At 45.9% G+C, this 24,742-nt stretch overlaps 2 protein-coding genes across 4 annotated transcripts in view; one reads left to right on the top strand and one right to left on the bottom strand.

The window, feature by feature from the left end:
• The window catches only part of MRE11 (MRE11 homolog, double strand break repair nuclease), a 30,916-nt gene extending 10,339 nt beyond the window's left edge, over positions 1–20,577 (bottom strand). Inside the window, exons 1-12 of the mRNA XM_054164789.1 lie at positions 20,555–20,577; positions 19,846–19,978; positions 18,215–18,375; positions 16,478–16,565; positions 14,661–14,802; positions 12,144–12,258; positions 10,353–10,538; positions 9,771–9,942; positions 8,777–8,857; positions 7,749–7,875; positions 2,949–3,052; positions 1,610–1,783 (exon numbers count right to left, since the gene is read on the bottom strand). Coding sequence (XP_054020764.1) covers positions 1,610–1,783; positions 2,949–3,052; positions 7,749–7,875; positions 8,777–8,857; positions 9,771–9,942; positions 10,353–10,538; positions 12,144–12,258; positions 14,661–14,802; positions 16,478–16,565; positions 18,215–18,375; positions 19,846–19,978; positions 20,555–20,574 — 1,503 coding nt within the window. The 5' untranslated portion in view covers positions 20,575–20,577. The remainder of the gene's footprint in view (positions 1–1,609; positions 1,784–2,948; positions 3,053–7,748; positions 7,876–8,776; positions 8,858–9,770; positions 9,943–10,352; positions 10,539–12,143; positions 12,259–14,660; positions 14,803–16,477; positions 16,566–18,214; positions 18,376–19,845; positions 19,979–20,554) is intronic.
• An 899-nt stretch (positions 20,578–21,476) lies between these two features.
• On the top strand, positions 21,477–24,404 carry ANKRD49 (ankyrin repeat domain 49). Of its 3 annotated transcripts, XM_054164660.1 has the most exons (3): positions 21,477–21,495; positions 22,147–22,417; positions 23,403–24,404. In XM_054164660.1, the coding sequence occupies exons 2-3, from the start codon at positions 22,160–22,162 to the stop codon at positions 23,895–23,897; spliced, it is 753 nt and encodes a 250-aa protein (XP_054020635.1). In that variant the 5' UTR covers positions 21,477–21,495; positions 22,147–22,159; the 3' UTR covers positions 23,898–24,404. The 3 variants fall into 3 exon arrangements, with proteins under 3 accessions (XP_054020635.1, XP_009904426.1, XP_054020634.1); XM_009906124.2 differs by lacking the exon at positions 21,477–21,495 and having other exon boundaries at positions 22,107–22,417; positions 23,439–24,404; XM_054164659.1 differs by lacking the exon at positions 21,477–21,495 and having other exon boundaries at positions 22,107–22,417.
• The last annotated feature ends 338 nt before the right edge of the window (positions 24,405–24,742 follow it).

Raw genomic sequence — 24,742 nt, 5'->3', positions numbered from 1 at the left:
GTGAAGAAGTGAAGAAGTGAAGAAGTGAAGAAGTGAAGAAGTGAAGAAGTGAAGAAGTGAAGAAGTGAAGAAGTGAAGAAGTGAAGAAGTGAAGAAGTGAAGAAGTGAAGAAGTGAGATATGCAACAATGATAGTGAGAAAAGACAAAACATTGCAGGACAGCTGAGAAAGCTCAACTTGTTGGGTGAGAGGGAAAGAAGATACTAGTCCAAAGGACAGGGGGACAAAAAAACCCCACCCACAACAAAAGAAGTAAAAAAAAAATCAACCACAAAACCCCCAAACAACCCCTCATGAACTGAAGCCATCAGCAAGAAGTCAGGTAGGTGCAACGTTTCTCTCCCCACAGAGCATTACTTACACAGCGCCCAGCTAAGCTGCAGACCAAGCTGTCATACAATGCTGGACTGTTAGAACTGAATACATGGGCTCATGTGGAATCCCAATGAATTGACACAGGAGTCTACAAGCATTATTAGATACACATAAATCAGGTTTGTCTCTGGGAGACTGAGCTGCAGGTATTAAGAAGCTAAAAGAGCACCTGAAGGATAAGCTTCTTTTATATTGGCCCTGGTCTTGTTCTCTTACCTAAGACCATAGGAGAAAAAGCTAAGATTACATTTATCATCTTTCTCATAGTGTGTACATATTTCTACATGTATTAGAGAGACTGTGCATGCATGTGGGAATCAAGTGAGAATCAGCACAAGCTTATCTAGACCTCATTTGCAATATTACAGAATTAACCAGGTTGGAAAAGACCTTTGAGATCATCGAGTCCAACCTATCACCCAACACCATCTAATCAACTAAACCATGGCACCAAGTGCCTCATCCAGTCTCTTTTTAAACACTGCCAGTGATGGTGACTCCACCACCTCCCTGGGCAGCACATTCCAATGGCCAATCTCTCTTTCTGTGAAGAATTTCTTCCTAAGATCCAGCCTAATACAAGCTTTTATAAACTACACATTTGAAACTTCATCACCATATTTACTAATTCCAGAAACCCTCTAGCTGTGAGCTAGCTCCTCACATAGCCAAAACTCTAAAATCAGGCTTGAGCACTCCTTTTCCCCCCTATTATTTAGAATAATAGAATCAGTCAGGGTTGGAAGGGACCACAAGGATCAACTAGTTCCAATCCCCCTGCCATGGGCAGGGACACCTCACACTAGATCAGGCTGGCCAGAGCCTCAGCCAGCCTGGGCTTAAACACCTCCAGGGACGGCGCCCCAACCACCTCCCTGGACAACCCATTCCAGGGCTTCACCACTCTCATGGGGAAGAACTTCCTCCTCACATCCAGCCTGAATCTCCCCACCTCCAGCTTCATTCCATTCCCCCTAGTCCTATCACTACCTGAGATCCTGAGAAGTCCCTCCCCAGCCTTCTTGTAGCCCCCTTCAGATACTGGAAGGCCACAACAAGGTCACCTCGGAGCCTTCTCTTCTCCAGACTGAACAGCCCCAACTCCTTCAGTCTGTCCTCATAGGAGAGGTGCTCCAGCCCTCTGCTCATCCTCGTGGCCCTTCTCTGGACACCTTCCAGCCCCTCCATATCCCTCTCACCTTCTCCCAAGAAATTAACATTACAAGCATTTTACCTCCTCATCTATCTTTTCTTCCTCTGCCTCAGTGCGACGCTCCTTCAGAAACCTCTGTGTTTTTTCTAGTTGAAATTTCACCAGCTCTTCTATGGCATCTTTTTCTTCTTTGTCCACAAACTCCTGCACTGCTTCTCCCATTCCTCTTTCAGTCAGCAATGAAAGCTGCACTTTCTGTGTAATTGGGGGGGAAACGTTTCATTAAGAAGCATCTGCCATCAAAGTGAGCAATGCTGCTGCTGTTTCAGATCAATACTACATTAAGCTGGCTCCAAAACCAGACATGTGCACTGAAAGTGTCAGAGGAAAGCAAAGCAATAAGCAAACATGTTATTTGTCATAATATAGTTACAACCCTCTTGCTACTAGCATGTTACATCTACTTACCAGAGTATTTTCCAGACTTGTCAAACAAAAAGGTTTCATAAAGAAACTACAGTGCTAGTCACAGCTAAAATAATTTGTCTGAAATGCACTGCTGAAAGGAGGGAAACTGCATTCTCCCCTAGTCCCTTCCTTTTTTTAAGCTGAAGATCAACTTGTAGAGAAATAAAACCACTATTAATAACAGCCCCTGAATTATCACAGGTGCTGAGCAGCTTAATTTCACTGCAAAACTCTTAACACTGAAATAATGGCAGTTACAAAACTGGGAGAATTATTACTACGAGGCATTAAGAGCTATTAAGCAGAAGTCTAATGAAATACAGTTCTTCAAATGCTAAGAGTTCTCACATGTGCATCAAGTGAGATGATAGTCTAGTAAGATATTCTGCATTCAGACACTACAGACACTCAAGGAGCAGATGCTACACCCAGGGTGCTTTGGGTATCAAGTTTAATGAAAGGTTGGGGAGAATGCCACCTCTTGAGGGGCTCTCTTCCTTCACCCTGCTCTACTTGAAGTATAATGTGGCATTGCCCTACGTCTGAGGGACACAAAAATACTGCAAAGTAACAAGTTACTCCAAGGCAGCTGGCAAGAGTAAACTGCACTGTCTCACACTGGCCCTCTGGAAGATTAAGGTAGCTTCTCCCTCAGAGCATGCTGCCTCACATTCCTCCTGTAAGAACATGACACACCACTCAGTACAGGGCAGACATTGCAAGCTTTACATGGAGAGTTACCAGAATGTCCTCAAAGCAGCATGTGTTCACATACAACCTGTACACAAGTTACTTGTTAACCTAAGACATATACATCATGTGGGAACTCACATACACAGGACATGAATTCACTTCTTGGTGAATGCCACAGTCTTGGCAAGGGCACACCACTTCCATTAAGCAAGTAAACAATCTTCCAATTAAAGAAAGAAAAATACAATCCAAAAGGTACCTTCTCTGCTGTCTGAAAATACTGCTTTACAAGGTCTTCCACCCTCAGTGTCATCCCCTCAGAAGCAGGTCTGGCAACCAGCCTTCCAAAGTTAATATCGCTGTCTGGAAGAGGAAAGCAGAGTGGCACTGTCACCCACCTTTGCAGCTTTCCTTTAGCATCACCCCACTGACTCACAGGACAAAAAGGTTTTCAATAATCACAGAATGGTTTGGATTGCAAGGGACCTCCGAAGGTCATCTAGCCCAAGCCCCCTGCAGTGAGCAGGGACATCCTGCTCGAGCCTAAACATCCTGCTACAGGCTGGGGTCAGAGTGGCTGGAGAGCGGCCAGGCAGAAAGGGACCTGGGGGTACTGGTTGATAGTGGGCTGAACATGAGCCAGCAGTGTGCCCAGGCAGTCAAGAAGGCCAATGGCATCCTGGCCTGCATCAGGAACAGTGTGGCCAGCAGGAGCAGGGAAGTCATTCTGCCCCTGTACACTGCACTGGTTAGGCCGCACCTTGAGTCCTGTGTCCAGTTATGGAGAGGCTGAGGGAGCTGGGGTTGCTTAGCCTGGAGAAGAGAAGGCTCAGGGGAGACCTTATTGCTGTCTACAACTACCTGAAGGGAGGTTGTAGACAGGCGGAGGTTGGTCTCTTCTCCCAGGCACCCAGCACCAGAACAAGAGGACACAGTCTCAGGCTGCACCAGGGGAGGTTTAGGCTGGAGGTGAGGAAGAAGTTCTTCCCAGAAAGAGTAATTGGTCATTGGAATGTGCTGCCCAGGGAGGTGGTGGAGTCGCCATCATTGGAGGTGTTTAGAAGGAGACTGGATGGGGTGCTTGGTGCCATGGTTTAGTTGATCAGATAGTGTTGGATGATGGGTTGGACTCAATCTTGATGGTCTCTTCCAACCGGGTCTATTCTATTCTATTCTATTCTATTCTATTCTATTCTATTCTATTCTATTCTATTCTATTCTATTCTATTCTATTCTATTCTATTCTATTCTATTCTATTCTATTCCCTTCCCTTCCATTCCATCCTATCCTATCCTATTCCATCCCACCCCATCCTCTCCTCTCCTCTCCTCTCCTCTCCTCTCCTCTCCTCTCCTCCCTGTCAAGCTTCAACTACCACCCTGAGCAACCCTTTCCAGGGTTTCATAACCCTCATGGTAAAGAACTTGTTCCTAACATCCAATCTAAATCTGCTCATAATGTAAAAACATTGCCCCTCATCCTATCACTGCAGGCCTTTATAAACAGGCCCTCTCCAGCTGACTTGTAGTCCCCCTTCAGGTACTGGAAGGCTTCTATTAGGCCTCACAAGAGCTTTCTCTTTTCCAGAATATGTAAATATACATAAATAAGAATTTCAGTTATTAAAAACATAAGGATGCAAAAGTATTGTTTCTTGTTTAAAGTGCCTTCTCTATTCATATCTAAGCATTCAGGCATTTAAAATATAATAGCTAGAAACATGAAAGGAGAAAATAATTGTGGTTTCTTTACACATTGGTTCATCCAAGACAGAATACAGAATGATCCAGGTTGGAAAAGACCTTCAAAGATCATCAGGTCCAACCTATCACCCAACACCATCTAATCAACTGAACCATGGCACCAAGTGCCCCATGCAGGCTCTTTTTAAACACTTCCAGTGATGGTGGCTCCACTATCATCCAGGCTCTTTTAAAGCACTTCCAGTGATGGTGACCCCCCCCACCTCCCCAGTACATGTCACATTAATTATTCCCTGTTTGAAGTTTGCAATAAGATGTAAGCTAATATAGGCCTCTTAAGAATTTTGGCACCTTTTATATGCAAGGTTTCTTGCTCTAACCATAGAGCCTCCTGTCTGGAAACACAGGTAAAGCATAATGGATGCAAGAATTGTACAAGACAACTCCACCTCTAGCAGATACAAAGTGTTCTTCCAACTACCAAATGCCTGTAATTATAAACTGAATACCATGCCCTGGATGCTATTATAATTGAACTTTGGAAGATCACAAGCAGAAGAAAAATCAAAGGACTCATCAAAGAATAAGGGGGGAGGGGGGGTGTTGTAAGTAATTTGTTACTAGAGGAGGAATTCTCCTCCCAAGCATGGTGATTTTCATAGCTTGTTGAGGCTGCCCCCCCATTCTTGGCCATCAAGGCAGGAATGACAGAAGAAGGAAAGGGATAATCAACTGAGGTTACCACATACCACACAAAGAGGGTGACTACAGACTGCTTTCAGACATCTGCCACATTCAAGCACAAAACACTGTTCTGTTAGCTTTGATATATCAGCAGCTGTGACAAAACAAACTAACAACTTGTGAACTCCTGAAGTCTTAACATTACCTGAATTGAACCATGGAATAATATGCACATGTACTGAAAACTCTGAGTGCTTTATAAGCCACCTCCCATGTAGTAGAGGGCATCTAATGGAACAGTGCAAAGATTGGTATTGTTTTCACATTCCCTTCCTGAAGACAAGGTGCACATTAAGAAGGAAAATTAAAATGCATTGATAAAACATGGTGACAGATGTGGCAGCTGCACTGTGTTCTGAAAATGTTAAGGAGACTATACCATGGGTGCAAGCTTGAGCTCCATAAGGAAAAGCTTTGTCACTGTGAGTGTGACAAAACACTGGAACAGGCTGCCCAGAGAGGCTGTGCATTCTCCTTTCCTGGAGGCATACCAAACCTCACTTGGATGCATTCATGTATGGCCCACTCTAGGTGAGCCTGCTCTGGCAAGGGGGTCGGACATGATACTGAGACACTGGAACGTGTCCAGAGAAGGGCAATGAGGCTGGGGAGGGGTCTTGAGCACAAGCCCTATGAGGAGAAGCTGAGGGAACTGGGGGTAGAATAGAGTAGAAGAGAAGAGCAGAGCATAGCATAAACCAGGTTGGAAAAGACCTTCAAGATCATTGAGACCAACCTATTATCAAACACTATCTAATCAACTACACCACAGCACCAAGTGCCCCATCCAGTCTCTTCCTAAACACCTCCAGGGATGGTGACTCCACCACCTCCCTGGGCAGCACATTCCAATGGCCAATCTCTCTTTCTGTGAAGAATTTCTTCCTAAACATCCAGCCTAAACCTCCCCTGGCACAGCTTGAGACTGTGTCCTCTTGTTCTGGTGCTGGTTGCCTGGGAGAAGAGACCAATCCCCACTAGGCTGCAACCTCCCTTCAGGTTATTTAGCCTGGAGAAGAGGAAGCTCAGGGGAGACCTTATCACTCTCTACAACAAGCTGTGCCAAGGGAAGTTTAGGCTGGAGGTGAGGAGAAAGTTCTTCCCAGAACTGGGCAGCCATGGGAATGTGCTGCCCAGGGAGGTGGAGCCCTCAGCCCTGAAGGTGTTCAAGAGGGGACTGGATGTGGCACTTGATTTCTGAGGTCTTTTCCAACCTTATTGATTCTACAACTAAATGATCTTTCAAGCTCCCTTCCAGCCTGTAACAATTCAGTGATTCTATGTGATTAGAAAAGGCAAAACACACCAAGATCAATGCAGCCTAATTACAATGTTAAATGTTCCTAAAACATCCTGTTTTGAACTCCTAAAGCTGACAGTGTCAGTAAAAACTGTCAGTGGAACTGGAGTCCTTACAAGGCACTAATGTGAAATATTAACAGTCCTTTAGCACAGCATGTTCTTGTGCAAGCTGTATCTTCATTAGGGGCTATTTGGGCAACATCTATTAACCACTTATTAAAAATTCTGAGCACAGTGGGAAATGCTACAACAGGAACAGCTGGTATTTGGTTTGCACCAATGTCTGAGCAGACATACCTGGAATAGAGAAGCCCAGAGCACCTCATGCACATCATCAATTAGGGCAAACAAAATGTGGTTGTACATTTGGACCTTTCTCTCTCTCTATTTTTTTTAGACATAAACATCAAGCCATGGTTTAGTAGTCCTGAGGTGTTGGGTGACAGGTTGGACTTGATGATCTCTGAGGTCTTTTCCAACCTTATTGATTCTATGATTCTATTCTATGAATTAAGACAGTAATAACATTTAAAAGGCAAAAGGGAAAAATACACAACACCCATCTCCTTTTCTGCAGAGTACCAAACCCAACAATCTCATTCTGAGGAGTCTCAGGAGTGAGGTGTTCACTGCTTGCATGGCAATTACCCTGGAATCATGAGGTAACTCAGTCTGGCATAGGGTTCTATATATTACTGTAAGCAACTCAATAAGGTTTGAGGCCAAGGAACAAGGAATTATTTATGACTAACTGTCAACAGATACTGTGCTGAAAATCAGAATTTTAGACAATCCCAGAAATAGAACAGAAATACTTGTGCCATATATAGACTCACTTAGGGGAGACCTTATTGCTCTCTACAAGTACCTGAAAGGAGGTTGTAGCCAGGTGGGGGTTGGTCTCTTCTCCCAGGCACCCAGAACCAGAACAAGAGGACACAGTCTCAAGCTGTGCCTGGGGAAGTTCAGGCTGGAGGTAAGGAGAAAGTTCTTCCCAGAAAGAGTAATTGGCCATTGGGATGTGCTGCCCAGGGAGGTGGTGGAGTCACCATCACTGGAGGTGTTCAAAAAGGGATTGGAGGTGGCACTTGGTGCCATGGTTTAGTTAGCCCTGAGGTGTTGGGTGACAGGTTGGACTTGATGATCTCTGAGGTCTTTTCCAACCTTACTGATTTTATGATTCTATGAAATGATGCATCTTTACTCCTTCTATAGCACATTAGATGGTAGACACCAAGCCTTTGCAAGTGCCAGGTAACCAAGTCAAGGAAGAACTTGGCCAGTCAATGACCCCTGCCTTTATAATTACCATTTTTCTCTTTCTGTTCCCGATGCCTGAAAAAGTGTATGATGTCTTTTGGGTTGGCCACCCTGTCCATGTACTTCTGGCTGAAACGATGGACACTGAAGGGTTCAAAGCCACCTGCATAATCAACCTAAGAGAGGAAGGGAAAAGGTCAAATATGCAACAACCTAAAACAGAGAAGCCACACAAGTCAGGAGGAGGTTGTCCTCCTTCAAAGGAAAAAAATTAAAGTAGAAAATAAGTCCACCTAAAATTAATGCTCTACCATAGTACAGAAGATTCTTAATGGACAATAACAGCTAATGATAAATATTAACAGAACAGAAATTCACAGCCTGGATTCATAACTTGTTCCTGATTTGTTTCACTTAATAGTAGCCAGGAAAACTTCCACAAATGATAATATGACTGGAGAAAAACTCTGTAAATAGGCTCTCAAACCAGTAGTGAAGTGTAGTTATGACTGAGAGCCCAGCCTTTACCACAGAACACTGGTCATACCACAGGTAAACAGAATCATGCTGTGAAGGTGATCTATGTTTGCCTGTACACAGTAAGAAGTTCCATATGTTATATATTTGTACAGCAGTATGACTTTGCTTTGAAACTTTTTCTTGTTTAGCCTGGAGAAGAGGAGGCTCAGGGGAGAACTTCTTGCTCTCTACAACTACCTGAAGGGAGGTTGTAGCCAGGTGGGGGTTGGTCTATTCTCCTGGGCAACCAGCACCAGACCAAGAGGACACAGTCTCAAGTTGCACCAGGGGAAGTTTAGGCTGGAGGTGAGGAGAAAGTTCTTCCCAGAAGGAGTGATTTGCCATTGGAATGTGCTGCCCAGGGAGGTGGTGGAGTCACCATCCCCGGAAGTGCTCAAAAAGGGATTGGACGTGGCACTTGGTACCATGGTTTAGTTAGTCATGAGATGTTGGGTGATAGGTTGGTCTTGATGATCTCTGAGGTCTTTTCTAACCTTATTGATTCCATGATTCTATGACCTTTCAAACCAAAGCAATGCAAATGGAGGAACTTCTTACTCGTAATCGTATGAGAGGCTTCTCTGGCTGGCGTGGATTTAGCAAGCGTTCTCGTTCTGCGCTGTCCAACATCAGCTCGACCTGTGAAGCAGAATCTGAAAGTCAATTCCACTTTGTTCTCTTGCAGATGCCTAAACTCTTCAAATAAAACAAGTACAATATCCAGCTGCAGGCAGGACCTATAGAAGTAGCTAATTCTAGAATGTGAAACACGTATGTACCAAAACAATGAATGAGAGACAAAGTAACAACGAAAGGCTTATCTTTCAGATACAGCATAGTCCAGCACTACACATCACTGATCACTCATACTATTTTACTTCATAAGCATTAGCCTTTGATACATTTCTAGTTCAGGGAAAAGCAGGAAGAGACTTATACAGACCAAAGAAGGAAGAATGGTTAATAAACCTGCATTGTTACTCCTGCTACTTTGCACTGCACAGCCCAGGTCCCAGGGCTTAGGCATATGTATTTATGCTGGCTCCAAAGTGCACACCCAACACTGCCCCACTCTAAGGCAGGAGTTTTGGGACAAAGATGACACAGACCCCCCATAAAGCAGTTCCAGCCTACTTTGATAGGTCATCCCAGTCAAGACACCTGGAAGGTAAGGCTGCAGTGAATGTCATGTAACCAGCTTCCTATGGAAACACTGCTCAAGTCCATCTCCAGGTGAGGAGGAAGCTCTTCACAGAAAGAGTTGTTAGCCATTGAATGTGCTGCCCAGGGAGATGGTGGAGTCACCATCCCTGGAGGTGTTCAAGAGGGAAATGGACGTGACACTTGAAGCCATGCTTTAGTGGTTATGAGGTCTGTGGTGACAGGTTGGACTTGATGATCTTTGAGGTCTTTTCCAGCCTTACTGATTCTATGATTCTAAGTAATACAGTGCAAGACACAAGATTTCTCATCTTCCAGTCTCAACATCAGTCACAGACCCCAGTCCCCATCCATACACTCTGACCCACATACTGCTGACACTGCAAGTTACCTTTTCCATGCAGAATGCTTGTATTGCCTGAGTTACTTTAGGATTGTCAGGATTAAACAGATCTGGATGATCAGCTAGAACAACGTTCTCCATGTGGAAAGTTCGCACTGTCTCCAGAGGAATCTTCTGCATCTTCATTTTTTTCCCTCTAACACGCAGCAAACCAATGTGTCTGGAAGGGGAAAGGTGACTTACTAAGAGATAAGCTTTAAAGAACTATTATATAAAGAATTGTTTTAAATTCATGCTGACTTTTCAGGACTCAAAGTTTAAATGCTGTAGGAAGCCCTTGGATCTGTGCTTCAGGGCTGGCCCTGCCAAACTTCAGTTCTGTGATATTTAGATTGTGCTTATTCCACATGTACACAATGCCTTCATTTCCTTCAAATGTTAGGTTGAATCCTAAGTAAATCAAAAGTTATCCTAGGTACTGATTCCATCTACTGCCTTATGTTATACTCTGGAGCTAATCCACACTGTAACACAAGTCCTTTCACGCTTGGAAGCGATTTTCCTTTCTCAAAAGAACAGAAAGACACGGGGCAAGAGATACAATCATGACAAAAAGAAAAGATCACACACTTCTTCACAGCTTCTCCAGGAGACAGAGCTGTCACCACTGAGCTTCCTGGCTGAGAAACATAGAAACGTTGCTGTTCATTTGGGAACGGATCTATTTTGCACTCATGCTCGTGACCCCACACAACCAGATTGATAAAATCATCTAAGAACTGCTCTGGAATGTAGTTGGTAGCTCCATGTTTGCTCCTGTTCAAGAAGAGAGAAAAATAATTAGAGTCCTAACAGTTATGGGTGGGCAAAGGGGGATCAAAGGAGTACAGAGACATCAGTGTGATTTAATATGATACAGAACATAACAGAAAACAGATCTCACCTATACTACATTTCAGGTACATTTGTTTACTTCTGCCTCACTATTACTTGCACATTTAGAATAGAATTAACCAGGTTGAAAAGACCTCAGAGATCATCAAGTCCAACCTATCACCCAACACCATCTAATCAACTAAACCATGGCACCAAGTGCCTCATCCAGTCTCCTCTTAAACACCTCCAGTGATGGTGACTCCACCATATCCCTGGGCAGCACATTCCAATGGCCAATCTCTCTTTCTGGGAAGAACAACTTCCTAACATCCAGCCTGAACCTTCCCTGCCACAGCTTGAGACTGTGTCCTCTTGTTCTGGTGCTGGTTGCCTGGGAGAAGAGACCAACCCCCACCTGCCTACAATCTCCCTTCAGGTAGTTGTAGAGAGCAATAAGGTCTCCTCTGAGCCTCCTCCTCTCCAGGCTAAGCAACCCCAGCTCCCTCAGCCTCTCCTCACAGGGCTGTGCTCCAAACCCCTCCCCAGCTTTGTTGCCCTTCTCTGGACACCTTCCAGCAACTCAACATCTTTCCTAAACTGAGGGGCCCAGAACTGGACACAGGACTCAACATAAGGATTACACTCTTACTCAGGAAAAACTGAGAAAGGATGTGGAAGAGAACTCTGTTTGTTCCCACTACCATTGCTGGGAGAAGCATGTAGGAATAAATAACACATGCTGCCTTTCCTCTCTTCAAGAGTAACTGTGCCAAGTATAGCAGTGCAAGGGAAGGTACAGTACTCATCAAATTATAGTTTAAACAAGGACAGAAAATACAATATGAACTTTAATACTCCTTCAGCTCTAACAAGCAGACAAGACTTAGAATCATAGAATCAATAAGGTTAGAAAAGACCTCAGAGATCATCAAGTCCAACCTGTCACCCAACACCTCAGGACTAACTAAACCATGGCTTCACGTGCCACCTCCAATCCCCTCTTGAACACCTCCAGGGATGGTGACTCCACCACCTCCCTGGGCAGCACATTCCAATGGCCAATTACTCTTTCTGGGAAGAACTTTGTCCTCACCTCAAGCCTAAACTTTCCCTGGCACAGCTTGAGACTGTGTCCTCTTGTTTTGGTGCTGGTTGCCTGGGAGAAGAGACCAACCCCCACCTGGCTACAACCTCCCTTCAGGTAGTTGCTTTCTACAATAATGTCACCCTTGAGTCTCCTCTTCTCCAGGCTAAGCAACCCCAGCTCCCTCAGCCTCTCCTCACAGGGCTTGTGCTCCAAATCCCTCACCACTTTGTTGCCCAGCATTCTTAATTAATTTATTTCAGCTTTCCCCCTTTATGGTTCTCTTCTAGGAAGAGCTGTAAAACACCGCTTTTATATGGGAAAATCTTAATGGATTAGCTATTCACAAGCACAAGAAGCACTAAGTGCCCAGCTGGGTTTCATACCTATCCTTTCCAAGGCAGTTTAAAGAAACAACACAACAGGTTTGTAAGTCACCCCAATTCAGTCAATACTGTTACCTATTTTGATGAAGCACAAACAAGTTAAACCAACTATCTTCATCTTCCTTTGGTCTCAGCATGGTTACTTTCTTATTGAGAAACATACGATACAACCTCTCATCAGGAATAGAGCCTGGAGTGGACAAAAGGAAACAGGGAATCATTTTTGGGTGGTACACCAACCCTTTATTTTAAAGCATTTTTAACAGCAGTTCTACTAAAAAGAGCAGGAAGAACACAACCTTGTGGCGAGATCAGATCTTCATTTTCATGACCTAAGAAGTCTGAGGCGTGATTTTGGACAGATTAAAGTATAAATTGGCTATTTTGCTAGAGAGACTTCTGAAAATAAGACATTTTAACATGAAATCCACCTTTAAACAATTGGAATAGAATAGAATAGACCAGACCAGGTTGGAAAAGACCTTTGAGATCATGGAGTCCAACCTATCACCCAACACCATCTAATCAACTAAACCATGGCACCAGCATCCCATCCAGTCTCTTCCTAAACACCTCCAGCGATGGTGACTCCATCACCTCCCTGGGCAGCACATTCCAATGGCCAATCACTCTTGTCTGTGAAGAACTTCCTCCTAACATCCAGCTTAAACCTCCCCTTGAGCTTGAGACTGTGTCCTCTTGTTCTGGTGCTGGTTGCCTGGGAGAAGAGACCAACCCCCACCTGGCTACAACCTCCCTTCAGGTAGGTACAGACAGCAATAAAGTCTCCCCTGAGCCTCCTCTTCTCCAGGCTAAGCAGCCCCAGCTCCCTCAGCCTCTCCTCATAGGGTTTGTGCTCCAAATCCCTCACCACTTTGTTGCCCTTCTCTTGACATGTTCCAATGTTGCTAAAAGCAGTTTCATTGCATCGGGTTGGAGACCTCTTGCCAGTTTCTAGTGCCAAACTGACTATGGACAGAATGAAAGCTATCAGAACAGGTGTTTTGTTTCTTGTGGACAAAGTAAGATGTGTGTTTTCTTTTAAGGTGGTGTCTAAAACACAAATGCTACTGATTAGAGATGGAGTGTTTAAGCATACTTCCTGGTGGACAACATGACAACGAGCCAGCAATGTGCCCTGGTGGCTAAGAAGCCCAGTGGCAGCCCAGGGTGTATTAGGGCTGTGGTTAGTGGAGAGAAGCTCCACTCCCACTCTGCTCTGGTGAGGCTGCATCTGGAGTACTGTGTCCAGATCTGAGCCCCTCAGTTGAGGAAGAACAGGGAACTGCTGAATGAGTCCAGCACAGAGCTTCAAAAATGATTAGGGGTGTGGAACATTTCCCTTATGAGGAAAGGCTGAGGGAGATGGGGCTCTTTAGCTTGGAGAAGACTGAGGGGTAACCTCATTAATGTTTGTAAGTATGTGAAGGGTGAGTGTTCAGAGGAGAGAGCCAGGCTCTTCTCAGTGATGTTCAATGACAGGACAAAGGGCAAGAGGTGCAAGCTGGAGCACAGGATGTTCCACAGAAACATAAGGAAAACAATTTTCACTGTGAAGGTGACAGAGCACTAGAACAGGCTGTCCAGAGAGGTTGTGGAGTCTCCATCTCTGGAGACACTGAAAACCTGCCTGGATCTACACCTGTGAGACCTGCTCTGGCAGGGGGTGGGGTGCACTACATCATCTTTTGAGGTCCCTTCCAAACACTAACATCCTGTGCTTCTGTGTAAACCACAAACTCTGTCAAGTCCGTGCTTTCCCATACAGCCAGAAAAAGTCTGCAGTGCTTCTGAACTGTTGGCCACTGCTTATTTCCTTGGTGGTTTTAACAAAAAAAAACCCCTACCAACCTCCCATGCCCAGGGTCCATGATGCATTTCAATATGTTTATGTATTTCAATATGTTTACATCTTGACATTGAGACTCTTGAACGTGTCCAGAGAAGGGCAACGAGGCTGGGCAGTGGCCTCAAGCACAAGTCCTACAAGGAGAGGCTGAGGGAGCTGGGGTTGTTTAGCCTGGAGAAGAGGCTCAGGGGAGACCTTATTGCCATCTACAACTACCTGAAAGGTGGTTGTAGCCAGGAGGGGGTTGGTCTCTTCTCCCAGGCAACCAGCACCAGAACATGAGGACACAGTCTCAAGCTGCACCAGGGGAAGTTTAGGCTTGAGGTGAGGAGGAAGTTCTTCACTGAGAGAGTTATTAGCCACTGGAATGTGCTGCCCAGGGAGGTGGTGGAGGCACCATCCCTGAAGATGTTTAAGAGGGGATTGGATGTGGCACTCGGTGCCATGGTTTAGTCATGAGGTCTGTGGTGACAGGTTGGACTTGATGATCTTTGAGGTCTCTTCCAACCTTGGTGATTCTGCGGAAGTTATTGGAGGATTTGGGTTTTTTCTTAAAAAAAGCAGAGAAAAAACCTCTGCCAGCCAGTGAGAATGCAGGAGGATGAGAAACCTGACACTGAATTCATATTCTTTAACATTACTTAGACCTTCCTATCTGTTGCAGCACTACATATGTGTTCCAACTTCATTTAGAACTACTGAGTTTGAGTACTGGAGGAACAGTCTGGCAGGCAAATACTTACCCAAGCCATACAGGGCAATTTTTGTTCTACCCTTACACAACAAAATGGGACTAATATCTATCTTCTCCACAGAAGATGAACGTCCAAAGTGATTCAACAATCCTGCACAGCTTAAAATATCCAGGGCACACAGTGTATCTGCCTGTAGTGAGACAGTGAGAAACAAAAACTTCAGAGTGGAACAACATTTTGTTTTCAAAGCCAAAGCAAAACAGTCTCAAAAGAGAGAACCTCTTTCCTCGAGCAACTTCCTTCTGCAGCTGACAAACCCAGTCACATCAGCTAGTTGGGGTGGTTTTTTTTGTACTCATGGGTACACAATGAAATCCCTTTTCCTTACAGGTCTCGCTCAATTTGAATAGTGCAAAATTAAACATTAAATCATGTAGAAAAACAAAACCAAATCACACACCCCCACCAACTGGCCAGAGTCTCTACACCAGTACAGAAAACTCCTCAAGCTAACTCCTTCATAGTAGGTTCAGAGGTAAGCTTCTGTTGTTCTAACACTCATCTCCATGGCATACCATGGGTTTGGCAGGACACACTGCTGTTTGATCTAAAATGCAAGACTATTCATTCAACACAAGTGCCTTGCTGCTTTCTAAATGTCCTTTCTCTCCTTACTCCTAGCTGTTTATTTTTAAACTGGCATTGGATGCACACAAATTGCATGTGAACAAATCAGAGTCTCAAAAGCCCCCTTAGGAAAAATGTTTTCAGTCTCTGCAGAAGGAACTTATTCTAGAGACTTCCTGAAAGGCTACCATTTCTTGGAATGACAAAGGATTGTGTTCTCAGTGAAATCTATATACACTTAGAATTTAGCCATAGTTTACATGGATCTCTCTAACTTCTTTCCATTCTTTTTTTAATGGGACAGCTAACTTGTTGCCACTGATTGAAAGAATTCCTTCAGATAAACAAAAATATTTAGGTGAAGAGTGGAGCAACGGCATGAGATTGAACACATCCAAGTGCTGGGTTCTGCACATTGGCCACAACAACCCCATGCAGAGCTACAGGCTGGGGTCAGAGTGGCTGGAGAGCAGCCAGGCAGAGAGGGACCTGGGGGTGCTAGCTGACGGCAGGCTGAAGATGAGTCTGCAGTGTTCCCAGGTGGCCAGGAGGGCCAATGGCATCCTGGCCTGCATCAGGAACAGTATGGCCAGCAGGAACAGGGAGGTCATTCTGCCCCTGTACACTGCACTGGTTAGGCCACACCTTGAGTCCTGTGTCCAGTTTTGGGCTCCTCAGTTTAGGAAGGAGGTTGACTTGCTGGAGCGTGTCCAGAGAAGGGCAACGATTTTGGTGAGGGGCTTGGAACACAGCCCTGTGAGGAGAGACTGAGGGAGCTGGGGTTGCTTAGCCTGGAGGAGACTCAGGGGTGACCTTACTGCTCTCTACAACTACCTTAAGGGAGGCTGTAGACAGGCAGAGGTTGGTCTTTTCTCCCAGGCAACCAGCACCAGAACAAGAGGACATAGTCTCAGGCTGCACCAGGGGAGGTTTAGGCTGGAAATTAGGAAGAAGTGATTGGCCATTGGAATGTGCTGCCCAGGGAGGTGGTGGAGTCACCATCACTGGAGGTGTTCAGGAGGAGCCTTGATGGGGTGCTTGGTGCCATGGTTTAGTTGATTAGGTGGTGTTGGATGATAGGTTGGACGTGATGATCTTGAAGGTCTCTTCCAACCTGCTTTATTCTACTCTATTCTAACTAAAATCAGCCTGCTCCTCACGAGCTCTGCTTCTATATAAATCTCTATTTGAACAGTAGTATTTCTGTAACAGAACAGTACAATTATTACAATAATTACCCCTGTGGGATCATCATGATTGCCATGAATACTAAAAACTGGAATAGAAATGTTTAGATTTGGATCCTGATAATTCACCAATGGAAACCTGGAAAAGAAGAGGAAATAAAAAAGTTTTAAAAGAAAAAATCTATCTGCAAAGTTATTAAAGACAATATTTGAAACTCTTCACATCATCACAAATACATCATGATGGTAGCATAGACTCACAGAATTGTTTTGGTTAGAAAAAAAACCTTTGAGATCATGGAGTCCAACCATTAAGAGTGCTAAGTGGCCATGAATAAGCTTAAGCTGCACAGTGCAACAAGATTCTTACTCCTGGTCTGGAATGGCACTTGCTTAGCCTGGAGAAGAGGAGGCTCAGGGCAGACCTTCTTGCTGTGTACAACTACCTGAAAGGAAGTTGTAGCCAGGAGGGGATTGGTCTCTTCTCCCAGGCAACCAGCACCAGAACAAGAGGACACAGTCTCAAGCTGGTTTAGGCTAGATGTTAAGAAGAAGTTCTTCATAGAAAGAGAGATTGGCCATATGAATGTGCTGCCCAGGGAGGTGGTGGAGTCACCATCACTGGAGGTGTTCAGGAAGAGACTGGATGGGGTGCTTGGGGCCATGGTTTAGTTGATTAGATAGTGTTGGATTAGAGGTTTGTCTCAATGATCTCAAATGTCTTTCCTAACCTGGTTAATTCTATTGTATTCTATTCCCACTGGGAATGGTGTAGCATTGTACAACATGTGGTGTGGTACCTGCAACAGAAGCAGACTGGGCTGTGTAGCCTTTGTTTACACACAAAGAACTCAGATGATTTTAACACAGCAACTGATGCAAATGGGTTCACTTGCAGGACAGCAAAGATACATTACATAAATGTCAGAAGACACTCAGAAGTGTCTCAAAGAATTGGGTGAATTCCTTTACAGACTTATAAACGATGACAGGGGAGGTCATCCTATAAACCGTCCCACACAAAGACGAGAGTCATTTGTCATTGGGATGTGCTGCCCAGGGAGGTGGTGGAGTCACCGTCCCTGGAGGTGTTCAAGAGGGGATTGGATGTGGCACTTGGTGCCATGGCCTAGTCATGAGGTCTGTGGTGACAGGCTGGACTCTATGATCTTTGAGGTCTCTTCCAACCTTAGTGATACAAACAAGTCCCAAACTTCAAGGTTCCAGTCACAAAGGATACAAGTCAGAGAATCACAGTATCACCAAGGTTGGAAGAGACCCCAAGGATCATCAAGTCCAACCTGTCCCAACAGACCTCATGACTAGACCATGGCACCAAGTGCCACGTCCAATCTCCCCTTGAACACCTCCAGGGACGGCGACTCCACCACCTCCCTGGGCAGCACATCCCAATGACGAACGACTCTCTCAGTGAAGAACTTTCTCCTCACTTCGAGTCTAAACCTCCCCTGGCACAGCTTGAGACTGTGTCCTCTTGTTCTGGTGCTGGTTGCCTGGGAGAAGAGACCAACCCCTTCCTGTCTACAACCACCTTTCAGGTAGTTGTAGAGGGCAATGAGGTCACCCCTGATCCTTCTGTTCTCCAGGCTGAACAATCCCAGCTCCCTCAGCCTCTCCTCACAGGGCTGTGCTCAAGGCCTCTCCCCAGCCTTGTTGCCCTTCTCTGGACACGTTCAAGTGTCTCGATGTCCTTCTTGAACTGAGGGGCCCACATTCACCCAATACCCAAACCAAACCTTACACCACAGTTTCTAGGAACATACTTACTTGCTGTGCTGAAAATTAACTGCCTGGTCACTCAGAATCTCAAACTGAACAGGACGATCCCCCATGCAGTATCTTCTCAGCGACTCCACACAACAGTGCATCGTTTTCCTGGAAGGTTTGTTATCATGGAAAAGGTCTCCACCTAACAAAATAAAGTCCACCTGCATGTAACAAAAAGATCTGTTTCTATCTCCATGAAAGACTTCTAAGCAAACTGATTAATTGATTTCTTCCACATAACTTCTCACATCTGCACTTCTACATAAAACAAGCTGGCAGTTGCAGGCGCGGTATTTAATTGCCTCGTAAAAGAAAGTTTAACTAAATTATTCATTGAAACAAATCCTAACCCCAAAAGATCCACTGATGAAGAGTTGCAGGAGAAAACAACTGATAGCACTGAAAAAACACTACCAGCCAAGTGTTTTAATAAAGGGTCCCCAGGGTGGCTGCTGAACATTTTCTTTGCCAGGCATGAGGAGATACATCATCTTTTCATTGCTCTGGTATCTAGTGGGAAGAGATCAGCAGCTGTTGCCACACTACTAAGTGCAAGTTCTGCACATATTTGGCTTTTGCAAAAGCATTAGGAAGAAAAAAAAAATCATCTCCATGAAAATTACAAATAATTTGACTCAGAAACCATCAATCTGTAAAAACAGGAACAGCACTTGAAAAACCTTTTATTTTTCCTGCTTTCTTAGCTGTCTGAGGAGTTTGTATCATTACCTTCACTCTCCCCAATTATTTGGCCTTCTTGCAGTGACAAAGCCTCTAAATACCACTAATACAACCATGGTAATAATACACTAAGAGTGTTCTCACAAAAGAATAGGTATTTTACTGAAACAGAAATGCAATTGGTTGCATTAAATGGTTTATAGTCATTTAATCTGATATTACTGAAGATTGGTCCAGGATTAAGCTTTAGAGCTGCTGACAGGTTAGTACATATTAGGATCACAGAGAAATCTTGTGTCTTGCACTGTATTGCTTGGAATCATAGAATCAGTAAGGTTGGAAAAGACCTCAGAGATCATCAAGTCCAACCTGTCATCCAAGACCTCATGACCACTAAACTATGGCACCAAATGCCACGTCCAATCCCCTCTTGAACACCTCCAGGGATGGTGACTCAACCACCTCCCCAGGCAGCACATTCCAAAGGCTAACAACTCTTTCCGTGAAAAACTTCCTCCTCACCTCCAGCCTAAACCTCCCCTGGCACAGCTTGAGACTATGTCCTCTTGTTTTGGTGGTGGCTGCCTGGGAGAAGAGACGAACCCCCACCTGGCTACAACCTCCCTTCAGGTAGTTGTAGACAGCAATAAGGTTTCCCCTGAGCCTCCTCTTCTCCAGGCTAAGCAACCCCAGCTCCCTCAGCCTCTCCTCACAGGGCTTGTGCTCAAGGCCTCTCCCCAGCCTTGTTGTCCTTCTCTGGACACGTTCAAGTGTCTCAATGTCCTTCTTAAATTGAGGGACCCAGAACTGGACACAGTCCTCAAGGTGTGGTCTAAGCAGTGCTGAGTACAGGGGCAGAACGACTTCCCTGCTCCTGCTGGCCACACTATTCCTGATTTTCCCTCTTTTCCACAGTCTCACTCCTTCTCTTTCTAAAACACAGCACTTACCTCATTTTTTTGAGCCTGCTCCAAAATTTCATTAAAAGTCACAAATGTATCATTTCCACGCACTGGATCCTTCTCCATATAGCCAAGATGAATATCAGTAGCAATAAGTATTTTGAAAGTGTCTTCATCATCCCTGAAAAATACAAGGAAATTTGTGTTAGAGAGCAACACACTTCAGAATTTCAACACAGCCACTAAATATACATGAGATTTTCTTACCCCAATGAGCCTACTCTAACAAAAGGACTGCTACCAGCTCTCTGATGAAAAACTAAACAATCCTTTGCACGTTTTCTGCCTTTGAAAAGACCTGGTGAGCAACCATTTAATTTCTCTCTTTGCACTGATATATCTACATATATACAAAAGGAAGTACAGCTTGAGGGGAAAACACAAATTATCTTTAAACCAGCTTTAAACTGAAAGAGGGCAGATTTAGAGCAGATGTAAGGAAGAAGTTCTTCCCTATGAGGCTGGTGAGACACTGGGACAGGTTGCCCAGAGAAGGTGTGAATGCCTCATCCCTAGAAGCATTCCAACACCAATCTGGATGGGGCTCTGAGCAGCGAGACCCAGTGGAAGGTTTCATCTGGAAATCACTATTCTGTGATTCTATGCTCCAAGCTCCTCTTGACTCATTCCAAACATACAGAAGTCCTGCTATCTCGTAGGACAGAACTGCAGAGAGCTACAGACAGCAGGAGCTTACTGTGAATTGATAGCACTCATCTTCGTGCCGCGACTCCTCACAACAAGGCTCTGGACACGGCAGATAATCAGTTTCTGTTCTCACAGATGCTACACAAAGTCTAGGAGACAAAATCAAAACCGAAATTAGAACGAAGGGCACGGTGAGCAGCACAGCCGGTTAACCCTTCTTCTGCTAGAAATTAATTGCTTGCAAACAACCTCAAGACACGGTAAGGTCCGTGCTCAGTTCAACCATTTGCTATTACAGAAGACGCGTGGACACCTTGCGGGACACCGCCAGCCCTCCCGAGCAAGGATCCCGGAGCCGTGCAAGGAAGGGGCAACTTCACGGAAGCGGCCGCAACACGTGCCAGGGCAGGAGGCACGGCAGATGGGCATGGCGGCACTGTGTGCCCGGGACAAGTCGCACCGCCATCGAGTTCAGCGTCGGCGCAAGGTAACGGCAGCGGCAACTAGCCCGCTCCCCCTCAGGAGTGCAAGGCAGCAGCCAGCGCACGAAGCTCACCGGAGCGCTGTCCTGCTCAGAACGGGGGGTGACGGGGGAGGCCGCAATGGTGCTCCAGTGGCCTACGGCAAGCAGAAGCCATCACCGGGAAGGTGTCGGTCCCTCGCCCCGTGGCCCGGCGCTCTCACACGCCGCCCCGGGCCGTTGCCATGCCGCCGGGATGGGCGGGGCCCGCCACCGCGGTCCATGCGCCGCTCTCGCGAGAGCCGCCCCACTCAAAGCGCGCGCTCACTCACCGCTTCTCCCGCGGCGCCGCCACGGTTGGTCAGCTCAGAGCCGGTCCCGGCAGCCCAGCGTCACATCCGCTGGCGCGCGCGGGCGCGCCGGAAAAGCTCCTCCGGCCGCCGTGGGCGTGCGTCCTTAGGCGGGTGGCCCCGCCCCCCGAGCCCGGCCCCGCCCCCCGAGCGCTCCGGCGGCTGCAGGTGCGTTCGCTGGTGAGGCAGGTTGCGACCGAAGCTAAGCGGGGTCCAGAGGGTGCGAGCGTGTACGGGATGCCGGAATAATGTTGTGTGCTGGAGTCGGCCGCTGGCAGTAAGCCCGGCAGCCTGCAGGCAGAGAGAGACGGGGAAGCGGGGTCCGGGGGCGGGCTTCCAGTGGGCGCCCGCGGCAGCAGAATGGGCACTGAGGGACTCCCGGGGCTATGTGAGATCCCAGGAGAGGAGAATGGCCGGCGCTCCCAGGCCCGGCCTAGCCTTGCTCGGGACGTATGGGAAAGAGGAGGGCAGCGCGGAGCGCTGGGCGGGGCTGCTCCGCGGGGAGGAGCAGAAACGCTGCTTTGAACCGAAGGCTTCTCTCATGTTTTGTTTATAAGACGCGTGGTGTTCTAGCGAGCTCCGCAGAACACCCCTCGGCCTCCGCTGTGTGTGTGTGCAGGGACGGCCGTTTCCAGACTGGGATGGTACGGTGTCTTTTTTGCAGGGATATTAGCACGGGATCCTGACAGAGACCGATTTTGTGGAGGAAAGCCGCTTTTGCTCTTGAGTTTTGGTCGTCATGGTGTTGCTGATGTCTGAATCGTGGGTTTTTATTGGCAATTAGTGGTTAACAGGGTATTACAAATACCGTTGTACATTTGCTGCACCTAGATGCTAACTGAAAATGAATAAAGACAAACAAATCGATGAAGATGATGACGACAGCGAGCAGTTCGAAGACTTTATGGAGAACTTTAACCAACTTGAACTGCTGGAGACGCACAGGCATTTGATTCCTGTGGGAACTCAGAGCTGTTGGTCAGGACAGTCTGACGATGATGATGATGAACAAGAAAGAAGTGAGGAATGGTATGAAATGCAAGAAAAAAAAATGGAGAAACATCCAGAGAAGTTGCTACTCTGGGCAGCTGAAAACAATCGGGTAAGGCATTTATTCCCTCCTATGTATTACTGACAAGAATGTTATTCTTGGCAGATATCTACGGTTTAAGCCATAAACAAAATTTATCTGCAGTTTCCTTGATCTTTCTGAACTACTGTGATCTGGTTTTGCAAGCCACATCCAGTGGCTTGCACACACACCAGAGTGTCTCTAGATCCATTAGCTTTCAAAACAAAAGCTTTGAGTGTAGTTCAAAGTTAAAGTTAACAGTCTTCTAAATGTCTAAAAGCTTGAAAGCGTGCCCAGCTTTTCATGGCAAGTAAGCCTTTTAACTGTGGGCTTTTCCCCCCCCTAAAAATATAGGTAAACAGTCACTATTTTCCTGTATTTTTATGGGGGGGGAAAAAAAGAGCACCCTTTGTATTCTTGGAAGTGAGGAATAGATGACAACATTCCTATGACATACCTTATTACTTTCTCATGTACCTTTGTTTTCAGTAGTTGCCTTTCTTAAATACACAAGCTCCATCTACAGTCCTGGGGATATATCTTTCACAGTGAATCATAGAATCAATAAGGTTGGAAAAGACCTCAGAGATCATCAAGTCCAACCTATTACCTAATACCCAACACCTCATGGCTAACTAAGCCATGGCTTCAAGTGCCACGTCCATTTGCCTCCTGAACACTTCCAGTGATGGTGACTCCACCACCTCCCTGGGCAGCACATTCCAATGGCCAATCTCTCTTTCTGGGAAGAATTTCTTCCTCACCTCCAGTCTAAACCTCCCCTGGTGCAGCCTGAGACTGTGTCCTCTTGTTCTGGTGCTGGTTGCCTGGGAGAAGAGACCAACCCCCACCTGGCTACACCCTCCCTTCAGGGAGTTGCAGACAGCAACAAGGGCTCCTCTGAGCCTCCTCTTCTCCAGGCTAAGCAACCCCAGCTCCCTCAGCCTCTCCTCATAGGGCTATATTCTATTCTATCCTATTCTATGCCATTCCATTCCACACATCTTGCTTGCAGAGTCTGCTGTTCAATTACCTGCTTCCTTTTAAACAGCTGAGTACCGTGAAGAGGCTCCTTTCCGAAAAGCTGGCCCCGGTTAACGCTCGCGATGAAGATCAGTACACTCCTCTCCATCGAGCTGCCTACAGCGGGCACTTGGACATTGCCCACGAGTTGGTGGCCCAAGGGGCGGACATTCACGCGCAGACGGTGGACGGCTGGACGCCTCTGCACAGCGCCTGTAAGTGGAACAACACAAAGGTGGCCGCCTTCTTACTGCAGCAGGGCGCCGACATCAACGCGCAGACGAACGGCTTGCTGACGCCACTGCATATCGCTGCGGGGAACAAGAACAGTCGAGAGACCCTTGAGCTCTTGCTGATGAATCGCTATGTGAAACCCGACCTGAGAAACAACTTGGATGAAACAGCCCTGGACATTGCCAGGAGGACTGATATCTATCACTACCTTTTTGAAATCGTAGAGGACTGCATCAATGCCGTCTCCCCTTAAAAGCTGTGCTGAAGGTCGTGAACGTGAGGCTTGCTGCCTCTTGTTTCTGTTCTGCATGCTCATCGGTGGTGGTCTGGCCCTTTGCAAGGAGGTTTTCATCTAAGACATTTAGTGTTCTCCTCAGGCAAAATGTCACTTCTGGCAACTTGTAATTTGAAGCCCTGGCTCATAATTTGAAGCCTCGCTACTTTTACTCAAGGTGTTCACAAAGTCTCAGTAATTTCAGTGAGTCTCCAGTTAATTGCTGCAGATTTGGTGGAGGGGGCTTTGGAAATTGGTTTGGACCGTCAAAGCAGGAGGGGAAGATGGAAACATTTACTTGATGCAAAAGAATTCTGGCTTGGTTATGCAGAGTTTTACAGCTCACTTGAATTTTATCCCTCCCCCCCACCAATCTAACTTTTTGAAACTGCATGAAAGCTCAGAATGAATGTAACTTATTTGGGTGATACAAAAAAAAATGCTTAGTGATCTCAGTGTAAGACTTAAACTATAAAATAAAATACTTGACCCTAACTGGGTTTGTGTCATATTTCAATTACCAATGCACTTGCCTGTTCATGACTCTAAAGCATTATTCATAGGACCATAAAATTGTTTTGCTGGCTTTTTTTCCCCCCTTAGTGCTTCTCCAAGACATTATTTTCTGTGAAGCTCCTGTTTATTTTTCCCTTTCAAATCAAGTTTTTAAATGTCATGGATACTGCATTAGTTAGTGAAGTTCAACTGTGTAAGTATAAACAGCCACCAGACTGCTGTGTCTCCTTGAATTACAGGTAATTTACCACAGAACACACTCAAGAGTTGTTTCTTTCCCACTTCTGAATCCCCCAAGGGAATTCCTC

This window comes from Dryobates pubescens, chromosome 10, assembly GCF_014839835.1.
Source record: "Dryobates pubescens isolate bDryPub1 chromosome 10, bDryPub1.pri, whole genome shotgun sequence".
In the NCBI taxonomy this organism is placed as follows: Eukaryota; Metazoa; Chordata; class Aves; order Piciformes; family Picidae; genus Dryobates; species Dryobates pubescens.
Note: the sequence above shows the minus strand (reverse complement) of the source record. Positions and strands in the feature narration are given on the sequence as shown.